We start from the raw sequence: 24,089 nt of genomic DNA on the forward strand, positions 1-24,089 counted from the left end.
GTACCCAAGTTAATACACTAGCATTAACAAATAAGGTGAAAGTAATAAATTTATTGTTTAGTCATCTACTTTTGTGCACTATTTACTGTGGTGAACAAAAGTGCTATTGTGATTTTCCTGTTTTTTTTTTTTTTTTTTTTTTTTTTTTTTTTTTTTTTTTTTTGTAATGTAGGGACCCCTGTCTGGCCTTCACAGCTGAGTAGTGCAGACATGCCCTCAGTTTCTGCCTGCGACATGTGTAGCCAGCCTTGTTTACCTTGCGGACTTAGACTCAACTTGATTGTACACACAGCCGGCCAAGCGGTTCTAGGCGCTTCAGTCTGGAACCGCTGCTGCTCCTACGGTTGTAGGTTCGAATCCTGCCTCGGGCATGGATGTATGTGATGTCCTTAGGTTAGGTTAGGTTTAAGTAGTTCTAAATCTATGGGATTGATGACCTCAGATGATAAGTCCCATAGGGCTTAGAGCCATTTGAACCATTTTGATTGTACACAAGAATGTGGTCAATCACCTTAGGAAAGCAACACTTCGATTCACCTTTAATAATGAATATGCCAGATCAGAAGCACTGGAGGCAGAGTGCTTCCTCCATGATGAAGCATAGGTACCACCATCGGACATACTTGGGAAACACACTTCCAAACTTATTAGTGTCTGTGTATACAGGGTGTGGCACTTAAATCCAGACAAATGAAACTTTTTTTTAAAAGCGAATTTATTAAAACAAAATACAAGTGAAAACGAAAATACTTTTACATATAAGTAATGGTATCTTACAAGAGTAATATTACTCGATGTAACTCCCTTCAGCCACAATGACTGCCTCCAATCTTGTCCTGAAGTGATAGCAAGCACTCCTTAAAACAGCGCTGTCCATATTCGCGAATGCTGCTTCGATAACAGTGCGCAGAGATGCGACATTAGGGTGCCTCGTCTTATTGGTAACCCTTTCGACTACGCTCCAAACATAGTAGTCGAGGGGGTTCAAATCCGGACTATTTGGGGGCCAGAACTCCTTTGACCAGAATATGTAAACGTTATCCGAGAGCCAGTTTTGGACTAAATGGCTCATATGAGGTTCTCCTCTGCCATCCGACGCATTGTTCACACGCTGACATTCAATACAGACGCCAATTTCCTCAGCGAATGCCCCAGATCCTCGGAAGTCAGCGCCTGAGCCTTTTCGATGACTGCCACAGTTGGCGACACGCGTTTCCTCGAATGAGATTTTCTCACTGGGTAAGCGGAACCTTTCCCAGAGTTCTCCAAAGCATTAGTTGGCCACAACATCGTAAACAGTTGATCTCGGGTACCTGAAGAATCGAACTATTTCAGTGGGCAAACGCGCAGTGCGAAGACTTTCGTTAATGACGGCTCTTCGGTTGTACTCGGCACTTTTCCGTAACATCTCGGCCATTTTGAGGTTCTGACTGTTTACTAGATGCCTATGGCTTTCAAGAACGCCAAGCGCGACCTCCGGCGGAACTACAATATGGCGGGAAATTCAAACTGAAATTTGTCTGGATTTAAGCGCTGCACCGTGTATGTCAAGGTGTTTGACAATGCAGCGTGTGACACGATCCTGAAATCTGCTCAACATGGCCTCCAGTTTTATCACGCTGATGACAATGTCGGCTCAGTCACAGTGGCACATGCAGGCTTGGGCGTTCATACCATATGTTCGTTTGAGCTACCTTTCAAGCTACAGGTGGAGGACGTCGTAGTGGCCTTGCGGCCCTATAACCTGGTTCACGGCCATACTATAGAATGCTGCGCCAGATCAGAACATACCATGTTTTAAACGGCTTGTGTCAGAGCACGATTGATTTTCGTTAGTACGTGCCATCCTATTTAATCATCAGTGGGTGCTGCACTTTAGTTATGTACTACGGTCAACCCAAGACCTGACCTGAGTGTGGCAAGGAGGGTTGCCTCTGATCGGTATGACTGCTGAGGCACATCACTCATCTGCCGCCCTCTGAGGTGCCGAGAGAGACTCCACCAACGGTATTGCCAGTCACCTACATGTCGGCCATAACTTCGCTGCTCACTGGTTGCTGGCCACTGGAGACACTGTTGTAAATGAAACGCCTATTTGCGAACTCCGACAGATTGAAGACACGCCCATCCTTCGCTCTTCCTATCACATTGCCACCTACTGACGCCGTGCCAGACCATTTGATGGAACTTTCATTGCTCATCGGTCCTACACCATCTTTTGTGCCGGAACATTGGGAAACTCTTCCCTATTTCGATGCTGATGGTCATATGCACAAGCAACGGTCGCCCAAGAAGCACCACACGTCCTCTGACCGGGATGCATCGCCTTTCGTTGAGTATTCCGTGACTGTTCGCTATTTGACAGTTCGGCGATTTCTCAATACGAAGTGAAGACAGTGATGTTGCTTTGGCCAATGGATCAGCACTGACATGTGTGCTGCATGCACAAACCGACGATCATCTGTAGCACTACTCCACCAGACTGGCAGCTTGTATGTTCTTCCAACACCATCCGTGACATTTGCAGTGTATTGTATGGAAACATCTGAGGCATGGAGTAACGACGTCGAGGACGCGCCGGACTCTGTGCAGGAGGCTCCAGCGCCCACAGCAGAACATAGCGGCAACGGTAAATTCCAAGGGTACCTGGCTCGTAGCACTGCCAGCTGCCCCTGTTCTGATTCTTGCTGGCAGAATCCACCCACATGATGTGCCACATCTATAGATGTACTGTGTGGCTACGATTAACATTAATAACATTAATACCTGGGTAAAGCTCCAAATTCTGTGGGAAATGATTTGGGCTTACAACAGTGATGTCGTACTGCTTCAGGAGGTGTGTTTGGCTGCCCTGCAAGACGTCGTGGTTATGACTCTTACAGTTCTCTTGATGAGGACCTAGGATGCGTAGTGGTCACACATATTCACGAGGGCTTATCACTTGAGGATGCTGTGTATCTGCCATCCACAAGGGGCATGGCACTTACCATGATGGGCACCCGCATTGTAAATGTGTACACCCAGTCTGGTTGTGGCTGTAGAAGGGACAGAGCACAGTTTTTCTCTGAGGAGATCACACTACCCTTTCTTGGTCGCTACAAACATTGTCTACCTGGCAGCTACTTCAATTGTGTTTTAAACTGGCAGGATCAACAACCAAACTTCAGTGCCCGCTGGGAACTGTGCTTTGTCATCCACACCCTTTCCCTCTGCAACATTTGGGAGATTAGACATTGTGATGTGCAAAGCTATACATATCAGATGGGTCACTCTGGAAGCAAACTGGATAGGATTTATGTCTCCCATGGGCTCATTGGTGCTATTCAAGATGCAGACCACTGTGCCTACCTATGTCAGCACCATCCTCCTCCCACACAGGTGGTGTTTCACAGTCATCTGCCATGGAAATGAAACACAATGCACCTTTCCAATCCTGATTGCCGGTGGCATGTGATGGAGGTCTGGACAGTATATTCGATGATGATAGCACGGTGGCTGGAGTGTGCCAAGCCTGTGACATGGCGAGTCTTGATGCAGTTTAGCAGGGATGTGTCTGCATGAAACTGCCATACAGCAGACTACTACTTCGTGGTGCTCCATGACTTTGACATGCAACCGCCCTCTGCAGCCATTCAGATGGACTGGATCAATGCTCACATAATGGCCATCGAAGATTGCAGGGAGTGGACGTGAGGACCTGCTGTCAAGATACAGCGTGGCAGGAGGAACCCTCAGTCCACCACATCGTGACTGATGGGAAGCACGACCGGCAACAACTGGGTTGGAGTTCATCACTCGCGGGGGTATCAGGTCAACAATCACGCAGATATCGTGGTGGGATTTGTGGAACATTTTCGTCACATTTACCACTATGAGAAACATGAAATTCATTATTTGAAGCTGGTTGTGTCCCATATCACTCAAACCATCGCGGTAATTAAGGTGGAAACCCTGATAGAGGACGTCGATTGTGACTACACCAAGGATGCGATTGCGAAGGGTGCACCAAAGAAGTTTCCTTGCATCAATGGTCTCCCTATGAAATTTCACCTTGCTTTCCAGGATTTGATGGCGCCAAGGCTGACTGCAATATTCCAAGAATTGTTGACGACAGCCGCCACTGTTCTACTGGCATTTGTCTAAGGCATTATCACCCCAATACACATGTCAATGCAGGGGACTATGATTGCCCATTACTGCCCCATAACCTTACTCAACGCCGACTACAAGATATTTACACATATACTGGCGACGTGTTGCCATCGGGTCAAAATGGTTCAAATGGCTCTGAGCACTATGGGACTCAATTGCTGAGGTCATTAGTCCCCTAGAACTTAGAACTAGTTAAACCTAACTAACCTAAGGACACCACAAACATCCATGCCCGAGGCAGGATTCGAACCTGCGACCGTAGCGGTCTTGCGGTTCCAGACAGCAGCGCCTTTAACCGCACGGCCACTTCGGCCGGCTGCCATCGGGTCCTTCCTACTATAATTTCCATTGAACAAATGACACCAAATGTCCAGACAGCCATTGGTGAATGTTGAGATGTGGTTATTCTATTGGCTTTGTGCAATCTCTGTGCATCATTGGTGGCTGTTGATTTTGACAGTGCTTTTGATCAGGTGCAACATGGTTACCTCTGTACTGTCATGGAGCAGATGGGCTGTCCAGCTGCCTTTACTGATACCCTTCTCCATCTCTATGTTAGCGTCTGCTCCCCTGTCCAGGTTAATGGTCATATCGCCAGGCCAGTACTGATCTGCTATTCCTCATATCAGGTATGCCCGCTATCGATGCTCCTCCAAGATTTGCACCTTGAACCACTTATTGGGAATCTCACAGTCCACTTGTCAGGATTCACACTGTGGCAGTAGATGTTCCACTGTTATTCCTATGCACACGAACTGTTGCTGCTAGTACACTCACGGGAAGAGACCACACACACTCTTGACCTGATGTCCTCGTACGGGGATATGATGGACAGTGCTTTGAGCGTGTCGAAATTTACGGTGACGCCAGTCGACCGTGGTCTCACACGAGTAGAATTGGTGCCTCTACCCTGCATACAGAGTTTCTGCTATCTTGGTATCGTCTTTATGTCCACCACCTGCTGCACCACAGCAGTCAACTTCCAGTGCGCCCTCCAAGTCACTTGCACGACTGTTTGGCAACAGTGCCTCTGTTGTCTTGATGTATTGCAACATGTGGAATATCTGAATGTCCATGTAATTTCCAAGCTTGTGCACATAGCACAGGTCCTTCTGATGTCGCCAGCGATTGGTCGCAGCCTGCAGGCAGCGATGGGCTACTTCCTGCTGGCTGGTATCATTCATAAGGTCAAATACGGCACACCTGCCCTCCCCTGAAAGGCCAGGGGACTTGGGCTCACCAAACTCATGTACCGTGGTGTGGCCTTACATCTGAACACCATGAATAACTAGTGGTTGGGCACAGGAAACCAACTCATGTAACAACTCTTTGATATTTACCATACTGGCTTCCATCTCCCTACTGGTGTCAGCAGGACACGTTGCGGCCCTACTTGCACATCTGTCTGTCTTCTTCAAGAACATTAACTATGTACATGTGGCCTCCCATGCACACATCCCCCATGCTTGAAAGATTTATCCGTTCAATTTCTATGTGGCATACTTCGCAGCAGTGTTGAGATCAAGTATCCATTAAGAAGGTGGACTGCAGTATGGCGCAACCATCATCAGCAGATCTACCGGACATCAGTCCGAGTGACATGGTGTCAGGACACCTGTGGAAAATTCGCCACTGACCAGAGTTTACATGTAATTGGTTTGATGGACACTCCTTTATGCTTCAACTGTCACTCGGTGGATGATGACGCTTGTTGCAAAACTTGCACCGGTGTTCATGAACTGTGGATGCTGAGGTAGCAAGCTGTTTACTGTTTCCTCTGTGCCCCTTCATCTGTGGTGAAACTGTGTACTTCCATTCCCCCAGAGGACGTGTGTTTCCCTGCAGCCAAGTCTCGTGCGGTTGTCTGGGTCAATTGATGGACAGTCACCTACTTTTATGGAGATGGGGACAAATGGCAGCTCTGTGGTGATTAAACGACATCTACGCTACCAAGTCTGTTTCGTCAGTGAACTCCGTGGGAATCTGTGCATTCCATTGCTCAACTGGAGTGTGCTTGGCACAGCCAGAGGGGTACTTCTAGCCCATGGTGGGCGCAGCGCCTGTTACTACATTGTTTTTGTTCATCGTTTCTCCTCTCCCCTACCTACCACTGCTGTGACACACAGTGGAATTTCATGATTACAACTGACTGTCCTTTATTGCCAACGTCCAGTTGGTTGGTGATGTTGGAGACTGCCTACTCTGCGTTAAAAAAAAGTTTGTGCCAGGTGGGTTCCCAGGATGTTGACAGTGGCTCACGAAGAAACAAGAAAAACGGTATGCAGCGAACTTTTGGAACAGTACGAGAATGGTGGAGATGAATTACTTGGAAGAATTGTGACAGGTGATGAAACATGGCTCCATCATTTTTCACCGGAGACGAAGAGGCAATCAATGGAGTTTCATCATGCAAATTCACCCAAGGAAAAAAAAAAAAAAATGTAAAACCACACCTTCTGCTGGAAAAGTTATGGCTACGGTGTTTTTCGATTCCGAAGGACTCTTGCTTGTGGACATCGTGCCAAATGGAACCGCCATAAATTCTGATGCATATGTGACGACACTGAAGAAACTTCAAGCTCGACTGAGTCGTGTTCAATCACATTAGCTAAAGCAGGATGTTTTGCTATTGCAAGGCAATGCACGGCCACATGTCAGTCAAAGAACCATGGAAGCGATCACAAAACTCGGACGGACAACACTGAAACACCCGCCTTACAGTCCTGACCTGGTTCAAAATGGTTCAAATGGCTCTGAGCACTATGGGACTCAACATCTTAGGTCATAAGTCCCCTAGAACTTAGAACTACTTAAACCTAACTAACCTAAGGACATCACACACACCCATGCCCGAGGCAGGATTCGAACCTGCGACCGTAGCAGTCCCGCGGTTCCGGACTGCAGCGCCAGAACCGCACGGCCACCGCGGCCGGCTCCTGACCTGGCTCCGTGTGACTATCATTTCTTTGGAAAACTGAAACATCCTGACAAATCAGTACCCAGAACAACCACCTCTGGCCATAATAACGGCCTTGATACGCCTGGGTATTGAGTCAAACAGAGCTTGAATGGCGTGTACAGGTACAGCTGTCCATGCAGCTTCAACACGATACCACAGTTCATCAAGAGTAGTGACTGACGTATTGTGACGAACCAGTTGCTCGGCCACCATTGACCAGACGTTTTCAAGTAGTGAGAGATCTGGAGAATGTGCTGGCCAGGGCAGCAGTCGAACATTTTCTGTATACAGAAAGGCCCGTACAGGACCTGCAACATGCGGTCGTGCACTATCCTGCTGAAATGTAGGGTTTCGCAGGGATCGAATGAAGGGTAGAGCCACGGGTCGTAACACATCTGAAATGTAACGTCCACTGTTCAAAGTGCCGTCAATGCGAACAAGAGGTGACCGAGACGTGTAACCAATGGCATTCCATACCATCACGCCGGGTGGTACGCCAGTATGGTGATGACGAACACACGCTTCTAATGTGCGTTCACCGCTGTAAAAAGAACCTGGATTCATCCGAAAAAATGACGTTTTGCCATTCGTGCATCCAGATTCGTCGTTGAGTACACCATCGCAGGCGCTCCTGTCTGTGATGCAGCGTGAAGGGTAACCGCAGCCACGGTCTCCGAACTGATAGTCCATGCTGCTGCAAACGTCGTCGAACTTTTCATGCAGATGGTTGTTGTCTTGCAAACGTCCCCATCTGTTGACTCAGGGATCGAGACGTGGCTGCACGATCCGTTACAGCCATGCGGATAACATGCCTGTCATCTCGACTGTTAGTGATACGAGGCCGTTGGGATCCAGCACGGCGTTCCGTAATACCATCCTGAACCCACCGATTCCATATCCTGCTAACAGTCATTGGATCTCGACCAACGCGAGCAGCAATGTCGCGATATGTTAACCGCAATCGCGCGATAGGCTACAATCCGACCTTTATTAAAGTCGTAAACGTGATGGTACGCATTCCTCCTCCTTACACGAGGCTTCACGACAACGTTTCACCAGGCAACTCCGTTCAACTGCTGTTTGTGGATGAGAAATCGGCTGGAAACTTTCCTCATGTCAGCACGTTGTAGGTGTCGCCACCGGTGCCAACCTTGTGTGAATGCTCTGAAAAGCTAAACTTTTGCATATCACAGCATCTTCTTCCTGTCGGTTAAATTTCGCGTCTGTAGCACGTCATTTTCGTGGTGTAGCAATTTTAATGGCCAGTAGTGTATATCGAGCTATGTTACTTGGCAGTGGCACATCAGGCGAAAGCTACTTTTGTACACCGATGTATTTAACATGCATAGAATATCGTAAAAAGAGGAAATCAATGCAAGTAACGCAGAAAATCCTGAGTTTCAACCCAGGATCTAAACCTGAATCATGCGGACTATAATCTGGAACTTTAGAGTCTCCAAGGCACTCCGATTCGACTTCTAGAATTTTAAACGTCTGTGTAGTTTATTATGAAGTGGGGGCTTAAGGAATTTTTGATCATAATCAATTTGTATAATGGAAATGAGGCTGAGTAGCGCAGCTGGTGAAATTTCAGGACGGTAACGTATAACCTCGGAGGTTCTACTATTTTATTCTGCCAGTACTTAATGCGGCGTTTAGTGCTTGTAAAATTCCTTGTGTGGGTAAAATGACAAGACGTATTATGGGTCACATTGCATGTTTAAGTTCGGGTTCCTACATATCTAGCTGCGAAGACTGGTTCACTGCCAGAGGAAATCGCTGGTCCGTGCCTAATGAAGCATAGTGGTGCTGATCATTACTTCCCTCTAAGAATCATTTATTCTGTGGGTATAATAGAATCATTAGCAAGACAAAAGTCGTAGTTCAGGAATATATGGATGCTGCCTGTCCGTTGCAACTGACTCATCGTATTCGGGAGGAGCGAAGTTGAAATCCACATCCGAAAATGCATATTTAGGGTTTACCTTGGTTTCCACTGATCGCCTCAGGTGAAAATCGGGATGTTTCCTTTGAATAAGTCACAGCAGATTTATGATATGTCATCAGCCCATCCGACTTGTCTCTAATGATCTCAGTTTAGTTGGGATGTAAAACTCTAATCTTCCTTTAGTAGTTTGCTTCGCCTCCAAGTTACAGCAGAATCAGAGACTAAGTGTGAGAATTAGAAACTGGGCCAAGGCTGGTGAAAGTCGAAAGATGCTTTACTCGAGGGCACAAAAAAGCAAAACGAATGCTGAGGAATGAAGTTGATCATTTTGAGAGTTCTCTGAGAGTCATTAGTACATTTGTAAGAATAATCCTACTTTCGCTTAACATATAAATGTTTTATAGCTAGTTACCTCGCCAACATGGACAGCGCTACTGGCACGGTGCTCATCTGGCCGTTTCCTGTGAGGAATTCTCCCGTCCTGTCCTGACTGGCCTCGTTTCTCTTGCGGCAGCCGTGGTAGAGCCCAATGCCCGTAGATACAGCCAGCATCCCTCCAAACACCAAATAGTCCGCAACCGAGAAGAATTGCGTCGACTGGCTCGCAACACCCATGCTGAGATCTGCAAAGAACCGGAGACAAATAGCAAACGCTGTTCTGTGGAAGGAACTGTCAGAATAGAGCTTCGACGGCCTAAGAAACATTCCCACATTTACCGCAGCAATGCTAATCCGTACGTATTATAAAAATAATTGTGCGTACCTGTATTTACGTATGTCTGTAGGTATGTATGTTCTACATCTCCTCCTAAACAATTGGACCGATTTCTACCAAACTTGGTACACTTGTCGCTTACTATTTGCAAAGAAAAGCCACCTACCTATCAAAGGGGTGTGGGTGGAGGTGAAAAACCAGTGTAGCGAAGGGCGCTAATAACCATACTTTCGTCATAAAGTGTTTGATAATGAAAGTACTTAGTGACTTGCAACAAACTTTACACATAATATCAAACCTTTAGAAAACTTTTTCTTGCTGACAACCCACGCAAAATGATGAAAGCAGAAAATTTTATCGCTTACAACATTTTCACTGTTCATGCCGTAAAGCTGCCGCATGAAGCATGACGTTTTAATCTATTACTTCATTACTTCTAACCGTATTAGCGACACATATTGCAGACAGTTTTCACATATACCACTAAACGTACCAGCAAAATTATATCATTGTACGACACATGGTTCAGGAGATACTAAGCCATAGCCATTAACAGAGATGCGTGAATAACTGCCGGAACATGTATCACGTTTAATTTATTTCGTTACTACTAGTTCTATTCGTAAAACATTTTGCAGGCAGTATTCACATATTATACTGAATGTACCTACGAAAATATATCGTTCTATGACACAGTTCAGAAGATGTTACGTCAAATACTGAGATGCGAGAAAAACGGCTGCATCATGTATGACGTAATATATTACCTCTTCACTACTAACTCTATTTGCAATACATTGCCGGCCGGAGTGGCCGAGCGGTTCTAGGCGCTACAGTCTGGAACCGCGCGACCGCTACGGTCGCAGGTTCGAATCCTGCCTCGGGCATGGATGTGTGTGATGTCCTTAGGTTAGTTAGGTTTAAGTAGTTCTAAGTTCTGGGGGACTGATGACCACAGCAGTTAAGTTCCATAGTGCTCAGAGCCATTTCAACCATTTTGAATTTTGCAATACATTTCGCAGACAATATCCACATACGCCGCTGAATGTACCTACAAAAAAATATCACTGCATGACTCATAGTTCATGAGGTATGGCTGATTTGTTCAAATGGCTCTGAGCACTATGGGACTTAACTTCTGAGGTCATCAGTCCCCTAGAACTTAGAACTACTTAAACCTAACTAACCCAAGGACATCACACACACCCATGCCCGAGGCAGGATTCGAACCTGCGACCGTAGCGGTCGCGCGGTTCCAGACTGTAGCGCCTAGAACCGCTCGGCCATAACATATTTCGTAGTTTGTAGGCACATATACTGCTGGAAGTAGCTGCTAAAGTACATCGATGTGCAGCGCATAGTTCAGGAAATGTGACGTCATTAACATGAACATGCGTGAAAACGTAACTGCAGGGCGAAATTCGCTAGAGACGCAGGTGAAATATGCGTCCAAATACGTGTGAAATACATTTGAGATGTGCATATGCGGACAGGACCACGAGTAAAAAGCCCATCCTAAATATCTGGAACGATTTCAACCAAATTTGGTATGCATATCAGTTACGATATGGAAAGTTATTCAGTAGGGGTAAGAACCGCCAGCCTCCTATTGAGGTTAGCGCGATAACGTGGAGAGAGACAGAGGGAGGAGATGGACAGACAGTGTGCGGCCTGGAGGACATGGACACAGATAGGATGGAGGAGAGGATGAACAGAGAGTAGGGGGAAATTGACAGAGAGAGGGGAGAGGAGATGGATATAGCAAGGAAAGGAGATGGGATCGACAGAGACAGGGTGAGGAAGAGATAGGCAGAGAGAGGGGAGGAGGAAGTGAACAGAGAAATGGAAGAGGAGGAGATGAACGGGGAGAAAGAGATGAGGAGATGAACAGGACAAGGGGGAAGAGGAGGCAGAGAAAGAGAGTGAAGAGGAGGAGGTGGAATTAGAGGGGGAGGAGATGGACAAGGGGGCAGGAGATGGACAGAGGGAGAAGGAGCAGAAACTTTCAGGCAGATTAAAACTGTGTGCTGGACCGAGACTCGGACTCGGGACCTTTGCCTTTCGTGGGCAAGTGCTCTACCAACTGAGCTACCCAAGTGCGAAAGGCAAAGGTCCCGAGTTCGAGTCTCGGTCCGGCACACAGTTTTAATCTGCCAGGAAGTTTCATATCAGCACCCACTCCGCTGCAGAGTGAAAATCTCATTCTGGAGAAGGAGCAGTTGTACAGTAGAGGAGCAGTTGGACAGAGAGAAAAGGGAGGAGGTGATGGACAGAGAGGTGGGCGCAAGGAGATGGACAGCGAATGGGAGGAGTGGAGAAGGTGGACAGAGAGAGGTGGTGGAGGAGATGGACGGAGAAGAAGTGAAGGGGGAGCTGGACAGAGGGAGGGGTATGATGGTTTAAATTGCTCTGAGCACTATGGGATTTAACAGCTATGGTCATCAGTCCCCTAGAACTTAGAACTACTTAAACCTAACTAACCTAAGGACAGCACACAACACCCAGTCATCACGAGGCAGAGAAAATCCCTGACACCTCCGGGAATCGAACCCGGGAACCCGGGGAGGGGTATGAGGAGATGGACTAATGGACTGGAGTAAATACATGCCCAGGCAACGCTGGGTTCTCAGTTAGTTACAAATAGCCGTGGATCGTTCGTCCAAAAATGTCCGAGAACGATTTTATTCCTGGCGAATAAGCGACATCAGCACAGTAACTACGGTGGCAGCTTGAACTAACCATAATAAACAACAGATGTGCATTCGACCTGCCTTTTGTGAAAAGGCGGTGCTAAGTAGTCGAAGCGTGACCGTAGCGTGTCAGCGTTCTTGTGGCAAAAACCGCATTGGAGTAACATCTTCAAATCAAATGTTTAAGGTATTCTCCAGAATGTTTTGAAGAAGAGAAAAGTGCGTGCTAAGTTTGTCCCGCCCACCTTGACTCCCCGACAAAGATAACGATGCGTGGTCGCCTGCCGCGACTTAATTGAGACGCAAAACGCGGACAGTTCTTTTCTAGAAGAAATCATCAAGGTTGATGAGACTTGGTGTAATCAACACGAATCTAGCACAGAGCGATTAAGTGCAGACATTCACATGGAGGGTCAACGCTTCGAAGATATAATCGACATTCAAGCCAAAGTGAAGCGCGAGTTGAACAATATCCAAAAGACTGTTCCGACAATTTCACAAAGTTGTATGAGCGTCCTATGCCTTTTACTCAAGAGGGGGGGTAGACTATGCAGAAAACCTGAAGCGTTTAAATCATCATCTTAACTTTTCTCTATTTTTTAATTAATCTTGTCTTGAAACTTTTTAGACTAACTGTACAGAACTGCAGCGGAAGTTCATATTTTAAGAATATGCTTCCATTCCTTTTGTAACCGGTACTATTATTATTTCATAGCAAGGTCTTTACATACAATACACACACAAAAACACATTTATATATCTAAGAAAAGAAGTAGAACTGTAACCAGTATGTATACAACTATTCAACACATTTTGTAAGTAGGCTGCTTAGGTTTTTATGTTGGTAACGCCACGTAGTGCTCTGTATGAAAAACGCTGACTGCACTGTGTGCAGTCTGTGGCTGGTTGGACTCATTGTTGGAATATTCGCTAGTGTAGTGTTGGGCAGTTGAATGTGAAGAGCGCGTAGCGTTGGGCCGTTGGAGGTGAGCCGCCAGCAGTGGTGGATGTGGAGAGAGAGATGCCAGAGTTTTGAGAGGTTACTATAAGCGGTCGATCTGGACGTGTGTCCGCCAAAAAAAGGAAATTTGTAAAGATGAATGTCATGAATTGATATACTGGGTGTTACAAAAAGGTACGGTCAAACTTTCAGGAAACATTCCTCACACACAAATAAAGAAAAGATGTTATGTGGACATGTGTCCGGAAACGCTTAATTTACCTGTTAGAGCTCATTTTAGTTTGTTCTTCCACCTACGCACGTTATCATGATTTCATACGAGATACTCTACCTGTGCTGCTAGAACATGTGCCTTTACAAGTACGACACAACATGTGGTTCATGCACGATGGAGTTCCTGCACATTTCAGTTGAAGTGTTCGTACGCTTCTCAACAACAGATTCGGTGACCGATGGATTGGTAGAGGCGGACCAATTCCATGGCCTCCACGATCTCCTGACCTCAACCCTCTTGACTTTCATTTATGGGGGCATTTGAAAGCTCTTGTCTACGCAACCCCGGTACCAAATGTAGAGACTCTTGGTGCTCGTATTGTGGACGGCTGTGATACAATACGCCATTCTCCAGGGCTGCATCAGCGCATCAGGGAATCCATGCGACGGAGGGTGGATACATGTATCCTCGCTAACGGAGGACATTTTGAACATTTCCTGAAACGAAGTGTTTGAAGTCACGCTGGTACGTTCTGTTGCTGTGTGTTTCCATTCCACGATTAATGTGATTTGAAGAGAAGTAATAAAATGAGCTCTAACATGGAAAGTAAGCGTTTTCGGACACATGTCCGCATAACATATTTTCTTTCTTTGTTTGTGAGGAATGTTTCCTGAAAGTTTGGCCGTACCTTTTAGTAACACCCTGTATATGACTTTTGAACGCTATTAAGGTAAATTCATTGTTTGTTCTCTATCAAAATCTTTCATTTGCTAACTATGCCTATCAGTAGTTAGTGCCTTCAGTAGTTAGAATCTTTTATTTAGCTGGCAGTATTAGCGCTCGCTGTATTGCAGTAGTTCGAGTAACGAAGATTTTTGTGAGGTAAGTGATTCACGAAAGGTATAGGTTATTGTTAGTCAGGGCCATTCTTTTGTAGGGATTATTGAAAGTCAGATTGCGTTGCGCTAAAAATATTCTGTGTCAGTTTAGTGATGATCAGAAGTATAGAGAGAAATGTCTGAGTACGATCAGTTTTGCTCAGCCGTTTGAAAATCATATAACGAAAGAGTTTTTCCAGCACTGTCATTCATAATTTTTCAAGGGATGTTTCAATCTAAATTACTTACATTTTAATTATTTAAAGACGATTACCAACAACACCAGAAGATTTATCCATATTTTGAGTTTACATTCTGGTAATACATTAAATGTTCTTAGGCAAAAACTACAAGCTTGATACGGTTTTTCCAAAAGAGGTGAAGGTTTTCCATTATTCAGTCATCTGGGCAGTAATATACCGACAGTGTTCTCCACAAGTATGCCAGAAAGACACAGACGACACATTATATTTTGACAGAACTGCAAGCTGCTGATTTTTCAAGACAGTATCTCTGTTGAAGCTAAGGTAGTCCTGTATTCAGGGAAATGAGCGTAAGGCTGCAGATACAGAAATTTTGTATAACCGTACTTGGTCAAGTCCCGGTGGAAGCGGTTTGCCATTGGCTTACTCCGACCTGTTATGAAGTGTTAACTGCGTTTCCGTGCCGTGTAGATGACTGTTATGCGTACTTGTACAATGTAGCGTTGGATTTCTGAAGGGAAGAGAGGGTGAAACCAGATGCCGGTACACAGCCCACTCCTCTCGAATAGAACCACGGGTGCCGCTAAGCGTAACGTCCCTATCCGACGGACGTATCACCATCAAGAGTGTCACATACACTCACTTCATGAGACACTGCTGAAAAGTTTGGAATCTAATCCAGGGAATCGGCACAAAAGACTGGTGATCAGGAACCTGATGCCACCACTGACGCTCCCCATGCCGGTAAAATATTGACACTGAAAGTTTTCCACCACCAGGGCTCGAATCGGCATACCTCCTAGTCAAACGCCACTGCGGAAACGTGCGTTAGGGACCTCGGTTACGGAGAGGGCTGATCCCTGTTTGCTTGTGCATAATTTCGGCGGTTTGAGACGTCAAAGCTCCTTGAATAATGTGTTTGGTATCTTATCAGTTACGTGACCCATTTGCCATCAGTGTAATATCGACGCACGGGCTGCGACTAACAAATAGTGCATAAACGGGCGTGAGTTCAGTTTACTGTCCTGTTCAACATGCCAAGTGTCGGTAGGAGTATTCGTGCGTCTCTATTACAGTGGTGGCTAATGAGTTGCATAAGATTAGGATACCGAACGCAATCCCAAGAGATCAGAAGTCACCGTTCTCAACCTTCGATGCCTCCCAGCCCCGAGACTATGCGTTCCGGACAAAGGTTCACTTTTGAAAATTGAGAAATTTGCTGTCTCGCACAACATAATAAACGATATCAGTGTTTTCCCAGACATTTCATAGAGTGGTCTGCTCTCGAAATAGGCTTAGGTTTGCTTTCCCTACGACACTTTTTAAATCTATTTCAGGACTTCCTCATCTTACGACACCCGTTGACGATCAAACAATTTATCAGGCTCCAAGTGTATTCAGATTATTTGACAGTGCGTTGCTCTGTTTAGCGTTTTTGCCAAGAATTGACTGTGTTTCACACGTCAGAGAGAAATTTTGGTTAACGGCCAACTTTGAGCATTTACGTAGGCGTTTGTCAAACAGTATCCAATTGAAACTTCCTGGCAAATTAAAACTGTGTGCCCGACCGAGACTCGAACTCGGGACCTTTGCCTTTCCGCTGCAGAGTGAAAATCTCATTCTGGAAGTATCCAATTGATTGACAGAGTTCGGGGATGTTGGACCTGTTGATGTTTCGCCACGCATTTTTAGCGAGAAATATTTTTTCTCTTTGTATCGCGTGTTTCCACAGCTGTGGATCAAAAGAGATCAAAAGAGTTTATGGATAAAAACAAAAGATCACTGTACGGCAAGTTGAAAAAGAGAGAAGGTGAGAGAGGGGATATTTATATGTGCGTAATAGACCCCTTCTCCTTCGTACCTGTGTTACCACAGATGATGTTTCACTGATCTCATTTGTACGAAGACTGCAGTACACGCTAGGTGCCGATTTGCTTCCACCGCCCTGCGTGAAATGCATGAGTTCTAATAAACACTTATCAACCTACAGTCTTCTATAGTTGTTCTCCCCTGCGCAAAAAACAGCACACAGATCGTGAAACCGTCATCTTGAAGCTGTAAGAAGCTTTTAGCGAAGAACTGATATTATGTGAATAATTAAATTTCCAATTCCTTTGTTTATGTGGGATCCCACTCGCTTTTTATTGGCAGAACACGAGAAAACACGAGAAACTGCACAATTACATTTCACTTTACAGTCACAAATAATATCCATTCTTCGACAAAACAATGAACTACGGATTTCCGTAATTACTATCACACTGTTATCAGCTGCATGTCCATGTAACCATACATTGCTAATAAAGTCTTAACCCGATGCCGACCGCGGTAGACATCATCTCCGTCCTCCGAGACTGCCGAACCAGCTATGATGTCTGCCTTTTTATTTAGCAGTTGTTAATTATTCTGCTAGTTATTAATACTTGTGAAATAATGGAACGATAGCACGCTATTGAGAGATGCTTTAATTCGAAATGCAAGTAAATAAGGTATTTAATTTTGATAATATTGTATTGTATTGTATGTTAATCGGGGACCTAGAAACGACGGAGAGGCTCCGTTCCCGCCGCAGCCGCAGTGGTCCACAACCCCACGACGACTACCGCAGTCCACTTCACCCCTCCGCCGCCCCACACCGAACCCAGGGATATTGTGCGGTTCGGCCCCCGGTGGACCCCCCAGGGAACGTCTCACACCAGACGAGTGTAGCCCCTATGTTTGCATGGTAGAGTAATGGTGGTGTACGCGTACGTGGAGAACTTGTTTGCGCAGCAAACGCCGACATAGTCCAGCTGAGGCGGAATAAGGGGAACCAGCCAGCATTCGCCGAGACAGATGGAAAACCGCCTAAAAACCATCCACAGACTGGCCGGTTCACCGGACCTCGACACAAATCCGCCGGGCGGATTCGTGCCGGGGGCCAGGCACTTCTTCCCGCCCGGAAAGCCGTGCGTTAGACCTCATAATAATAACAAAAGATTATAATTTTGGCGTGCAACTTTCGAATGCAACAGCCAATCGCTGAGAAGTACCACACGTACCGAGTACACCATATGTCATCGGTACCTCACACCACATTACGTCAGTTTCCCACTGCTGCCTTCTCAACTGCTCTTATAAGAGCTTCTTGTACCTGAATATGATGGCTGTAAAGCCAAAAATATTACAACTGGCAATTACCAAAAAGTTGCGTCTTACCCATCCCAATATTACACAGGAAGATGTAATGGAAAAAATCGGTATTGTACGGACGACGTACAGGCGGGAGTGCAACGAAACAATATTTTCTTTTATTACTTCATTTACTGCTTCACGTTTTTTCACAGTGACGTCACTCAGTGTTGAGGTGGAATGCAAGATATACGTTTTAATCTTCGAAATATGGGCCAGTTTGCAGATATCTCAAAAGTTATAGATAATGGCTGAGAAATTGGAATAGATTTTCACATAACTGTACCTTCTTCTTCAATGTGAGTACGAAGTTATTGTACCACATTATTAAAAGTTTCAGTGCCCATACGGGGAAAGTTAAGTTCTGAACTTCTGAATGTAATATTTCCTTTAGTTAATTTTCATGGTTATACAATGTGATTCAGCTGCCCCTACCACTGTCGCTTTGTGCAACCCAAAATGTTATAGCTGGCCTACATAAACCACACGCGAAATTTTCACATTCCCTTGCTTGCTACGTGCAAACTGCTAGTCACACAGAAAAAATGAGCAGGACCTTTTTGTAGGAAAACTCATGTAGTTAAATTTTGTACTCGGATACGTTTTCGCTAGAGGTAATAACTTTAGAGTTGTTCAAGAAAAATATACAAAAGTTACCTTCAAACGCTCCTGTGGGACTAACAATTTGAGCATAGCGGGATGTATTAAACGACGGCAGTAGGGGGAGCTACATCACGCTGTATGTACGGGGAGCGTTCTCTAAGCAACAATTTAGATTTAAAAAACGCTGAATTTGTCGTAGGACATTGTGGAATATTCCTACTTCAGCCCTCACAGTTTCGTGAAGTTACGATAGGTGGCGACGCTATAAGCAACTTTCAAAATTGTGCCTGTAGCGGAGGTGCGTTCCAACCAGAGAACTGCCACTGTTTCTTTTGGCGGAAAACCAGAGCATCGCAGACATTTATAGGCGCTTGCAGAATATCTATGGAGACCTGGCAGTGATCAAAAGCACGATGAGTTGTTGGGCGAGGCGTCCGTCATCACCGCAACAAGGACGAGCAAACATGTCCGGTCGGCCGCACACAGTTGTGACTTCTGCAGTGCTGGAACGCGCGGATACTCTCATTTGAGGTGATCGTCGCCACAAAAATGCAAACGAACTTCTCCTTCTCCATGACAACGGAAGGCCTCACGCAAGTCTGAGTACCCCTGAGTACCCTAGAGAAGCTCACAAAACTTCATTGAACTCTTTCTTCTCGTCCACACAGATCTATCACCTTTCGACTTCCATCTGTTTGGCCCAATTAAGGAGGCACTCCACCGGAAGCAGTACGTGGATGATGGGGAGGTTATTAATGCAGCAAGACTTTGGCTGCGACGCCGACCAGTAGAGTGGTACCATATGGGTTGGGTTGCTTTGGGGGAGGAGACCAGACAGCGAGGTCATCGGTCTCATCGGATTAGGGATGGACGGGGAAGGAAGTCGGCCGTGCCCTTTGAAAGGAACCATCCCGGCATTTGCCTGGAGCGATTTAGGGAAATCACGAAAAACCTAAATCAGGACGGCCGGACGCGGGATTGAACCGTCGTCCTCCCGAATGCGAGTCCAGTGTTACCATGTGGGCATACAGGCCCTCCCAGTAAGGTGGCGTGAGGCCGTCGCATTGAACGGAGATCATGTTGAAAACTAAAGTTTTGTAGCCAAAAGAGTGGGGAATAATATGGACTATTGGGATAATGAATAAAGCCAACCAGCTTTCAGATAAAAATGTGTTGCATTTCTTATTGAATGCCCCTCGTATCTCTCAATTTCAACCTTTCGAGTAACATCAGGAAGCTCTTTGCCTGCGTTGGTGGTCATTCTGCATAGTGTCAAAACAGTTCACGACACATTACGCACAGCGTGACAGCTGTTTTAAAGATGAAGCTAAGTTTGACAAACTTGGCTGGTACATCTGTGCGCTTATATGATAAATCCACTGATAACAAAGATCAAATTTTACGAACAAGTTTGATCATTTACAGAGACCTTAACAGTTAAGATTATTATCAGATACAAGACGTACTCTATAAGGGGCATTCAAATGAAACCCAGTCACTAGTGTAAAGTAATGGTAACGATTTTATTAACTGAAAAATGTAGTTACACACAGTACACATACTCAAAAATAGTCGTAAAAACTGTTGGCACATTTATCCCATTGCGACACTAGCCGGTCGATTCCATCCTTGAAGAAGCTAGTAGGCTGCAGTCGGATCCAGGCCTGGGCCCAGTCACACACTTCGTCGGCCGTTGCGAATCGATGTACGCGAATAGCTTGTTTTAGAGGTCAAAACACATGAAAGTCACTCGGTGAGAGGTCAGGAGTGTACGGTGGATGTTCCAGAGTTTCTCACCGAAACGGCTGTAATGTTGTCCTCACACCATTGGCCGGGTGCGGGCGGCCATTATCATGCAGGAGGATAACGCCATTGGACAACATGCCCCGGCGTTTCGACTTGATGGCTCGTCTAAGGTTCTGTGGAGTGGCTTGATAAAGCTGGGCATTGATGGTGGTTCCCCGTTCCAGGAACTCGACAAGCAGTGGGCCCTTGTGGTCAAAAAAGGACATCAAGACCTTACCAGAAATGGTGTGCACGGCCTTTGATTTCTTTTGAGGTGGTGAAGTTGCATGTTCCCACTGCTCGTTCTGACGCTTGTTTTCCGGTTCAAAATGGTGACACCATGTTTCGTCACCTGTGACAATCGCGACAGAAAGCCGTATTCCTTCTCATGTTGACTCTGAAATTATTGGTATATCTGAACACTTCTTAAATAAGGAGATAATTCAGAGGCTTCCTTTACCAGGATACAGGTTGGCTGGCAGCTTTCCGAGGAGCTCTTTGCGGTGTGGGGGAGTAGCCATGTATGTGAAAAACGGCATCCCATTTGAGTCAATTGATGTTTCAAAGTACTACACTGAAAAGGTGTTTGAATGCTGTGCAGGTGTGGTTAAATTTAACGGAGCTTAACTTCTAATTGTTATTATCTATAGATCCCCAGACTCCGATTTCACAACATGTTTGCTAAAGCTAGAGGAGGTTCTTGGTTCACTTTATAGGAAATACAAAAAGTTAGTTATATGTGGTGATTTCAATATTAATTGTATATGTGATCGTGCAAGGAAAAGGATGCTGGTAGACCTCCTAAATTCATATAATCTTATGTAAACCGTATTATTTCCAACGAGAGTGCAAGGGAACAGTAGAACAACCATAGACAACATTTTTGTTCATTCCTCATTACTAGAAGGGCATTCTGTTAGCAAAAAGGTGAATGGCCTTTCAGATCATGATGCACAAAGTTTAACTCTAAAAGATTTTTGTGCTGCAACACGTGTTAAATATAGTCATCAGCTGTTTAGGAAAGCTGATCCAGTTGCTGTAGAGACCTTTGTAAACCTTATCAAGGAACAAGAGTGGCAAGATGTTTATAGCGCTGATACAGTAGACGATAAATATAATGCTTTTCTCAAGACTTTTCTCATGCTCTTTGAAAGTTGCTTTCCATTAGAACGTTCAAAACAGGGTACTAGCACAAACAGGCAGCCTGGGTGGCTGACTAGAGGGAAAATAATATCTTGTAGAACAAAGTGGCAATTATATCAAAACGTTAGAAACAGTCAAAATCTAAATGCAGCAGCCCATTACAAACAGTACTGTAAGGTGCTTAAAAAAGTTATTAGGAAGGCAAAAAGTATGTGGTATGCAGATAGAATAGCTAAGTCTCAGGATAAAATTAAAACCATATGGTCAGTCGTAAAGGAAGTGGCTGGTCTGCAGAGACAGGTCGAGGATATAGAATCAGTGCGTAATGGGAATGTCCGTGTTACTGATAAGTCGCATATATGTACAGTATTTAATAATCACTTTCTGAATATAGCAGGTAAACTAAATTGAAACCTAGTCCCAACAGGGAATCATATAGCGCTCTTAGAAAAAAGTGTTCCGAGACTGTTACCTGAAATGCTCCTCCATGATACTGACAAGAGGGAGATTGAGCTAATAATTAAATCACTAAAGACCAAGAACTCTCATGGATATGATGGGGTATCTAGCAGAATACTGAAGTACTGTTCTATGTATTTTAGCCCAGTACTTAGCCATATCTGTAACTTTTCCTTTAGGAGTGGACGGTTTCCTGACTGATTAAAGTACTCCGTAGTGAAGCCACTTTATAAAAAGGGAGACAGGGATAATGTTGACAATTATAGACCTATTTCTATGCCATCGGTATTTGCTAAAGTTATCGAGAAGGTTGTATATACAAGGTTACTGGAGCATTTAAATTCACATAATTTGCTGTTAAATATTCAGTTTGGTTTTAGAACTGGTTTAACAACTGAAAATGGTATATTCTCTTTTCTCTGTGAGGTTTTGGACGGATTAAATAAAAGGTTGCGAACGCTAGGTGTTTTCTTTGATTTAACGAAGGCTTTTGACTGTGTTGACCACAAAATATTACTGCAGAAGTTGGACCGTTACGGAGTAAGGGGAGTAGCTTACAATTGGTTCGCCTCTTACTTTAAGAACAGAAAGCAGAAGGTAATTCTCCGCAATATTGAGAGTGGTAGTGATGTTCAGTCACAATGGGACACTGTTAAGTGGGGCGTTCCCCAAGAGTCAGTGCTGGGGCCACTGCTGTTTCTTATTTATATAAATGATATGCCTTCTAGTATTACAGGTGATTCAAAAATAGTTCTGTTTGCTGATGACACCAGCTTGATAGTGAAGGATCTTGTGTGTAATATTGAAACATTATCAAATAATGTAGTTCATGGAATAAGTTCGATGATTGTGGAAAATAATTTGATGCTAAATCACAGTAAGACTCAGTTTTTACAGTTTCTAACTCACAATTCAACAAGAACCGATATTTTTATCAGAAAGAATGGACATATTATAAGCGAGACGGAACAGTTCAAGTTCCTAGGCGTTCGGATAGATAGTAAGCTGTTGTGGAAAGCCCGTGTCCAGGATCGTGTTCAGAAACTAAATGCTGCTTTATTTACCATTAGAAAAGTATCTGACATAAGTGACACTTCAACACGAAAAGTAGTCTACTTCGCATATTTTCATACGCTTATGTCGTATGGTATTATCTTTTGGGGTAATTGTTCTGATTCAAAAAGGGTATTTTTGGCTCAAAAACGGGCTGTTCGAGCTATATGTGGTGTAAGTTCGAGAACCTCTTGTCGACCCCTATTCAATAGTCTGGGAATTCTGACATTGCCCTCACCGTATATATTTTCTTTAATGTCGTTTGTTGTTAGCAATATTAGCCTATTCCCAAGAGTTAGCAGCTTTCACTCAGTTAATACTAGGCAGAAATCAAATCTGTATGTGGAATGCACTTCCTTGACTCTTGTGCAGAAAGGAGTGCAGTATTCTGCTGCATCCATTTTCAATAAGCTACCACAAGAACTGAAAAATCTTAGTAGTAGCCCAAACTCTTTTAAGTCTAAACTGAAGAGTTTCCTCATGGCTCACTCCTATTCTGTCGAGGAGCTCCTGGAAGAGCTAAAAAATTAAGTAAATTCCAGTGTTACATTGTTGATTTTCTTTATTTAAATTTACGACTTGTCACCTGAATATGTTTTTTTTATATTTCATTTTATCTGTTTCTAATATCGTGTTATAATTTTATGTATTGACTCGTTCCATGACCATGGAGACTTCTCCTTAATTTGGTCCCACGGAACAATAAATAAATAAATAAATAAAATAAATAAAAAATAATGATAACGTTGCAGATGACTCAAAGGCAACGCCATTCGAGTATTACTCTGTTCGGCGGTCAGTTGGGGGAACCCACTGAGCACAGATTTTTCGAAAGTTCAAGTGTTGGTGCATTATGGTGTGGGCGGTGCCCACGCTAATACCCAGTAACCTATGGATCTCGTCCACGGTGATTATGCGTTTGTCCAAGACTAAATCATTCACTTCCGCAACGATTTCCGACGTGATGGCACGATGTGCCTGTCCAGGCGAGCGTCGTCTTCCAGTGACTCGCACCCCTCAAGGAATCGTTTGCGCCTTTCCACAACACTTGAACGACTCAGACTGTACTCACAGTGCACAGCCTTCATCTGTCGATATATTTCACGTCCTCCAACTCCCTCCGCCGCCAAAAATCGAATCACTCCTCGTTGTTCC

At 44.8% G+C, this 24,089-nt stretch overlaps 1 protein-coding gene across 2 annotated transcripts in view; it reads right to left on the reverse strand.

Annotated features, from left to right (window-relative positions):
• Positions 1-24,089, reverse strand: part of LOC126183536 (sodium-coupled monocarboxylate transporter 1-like) — a 249,887-nt gene that overhangs the window by 118,195 nt on the left and 107,603 nt on the right. For both annotated transcript variants that reach the window (XM_049925607.1, XM_049925606.1), the window contains exon 2: positions 9,472-9,682. In XM_049925607.1, the coding sequence (XP_049781564.1) occupies positions 9,472-9,674 (203 nt within the window). In that variant the 5' untranslated portion in view covers positions 9,675-9,682. The remainder of the gene's footprint in view (positions 1-9,471; positions 9,683-24,089) is intronic.

This window comes from Schistocerca cancellata, chromosome 4, assembly GCF_023864275.1.
Source record: "Schistocerca cancellata isolate TAMUIC-IGC-003103 chromosome 4, iqSchCanc2.1, whole genome shotgun sequence".
Classification (NCBI taxonomy): domain Eukaryota; kingdom Metazoa; phylum Arthropoda; class Insecta; order Orthoptera; family Acrididae; genus Schistocerca; species Schistocerca cancellata.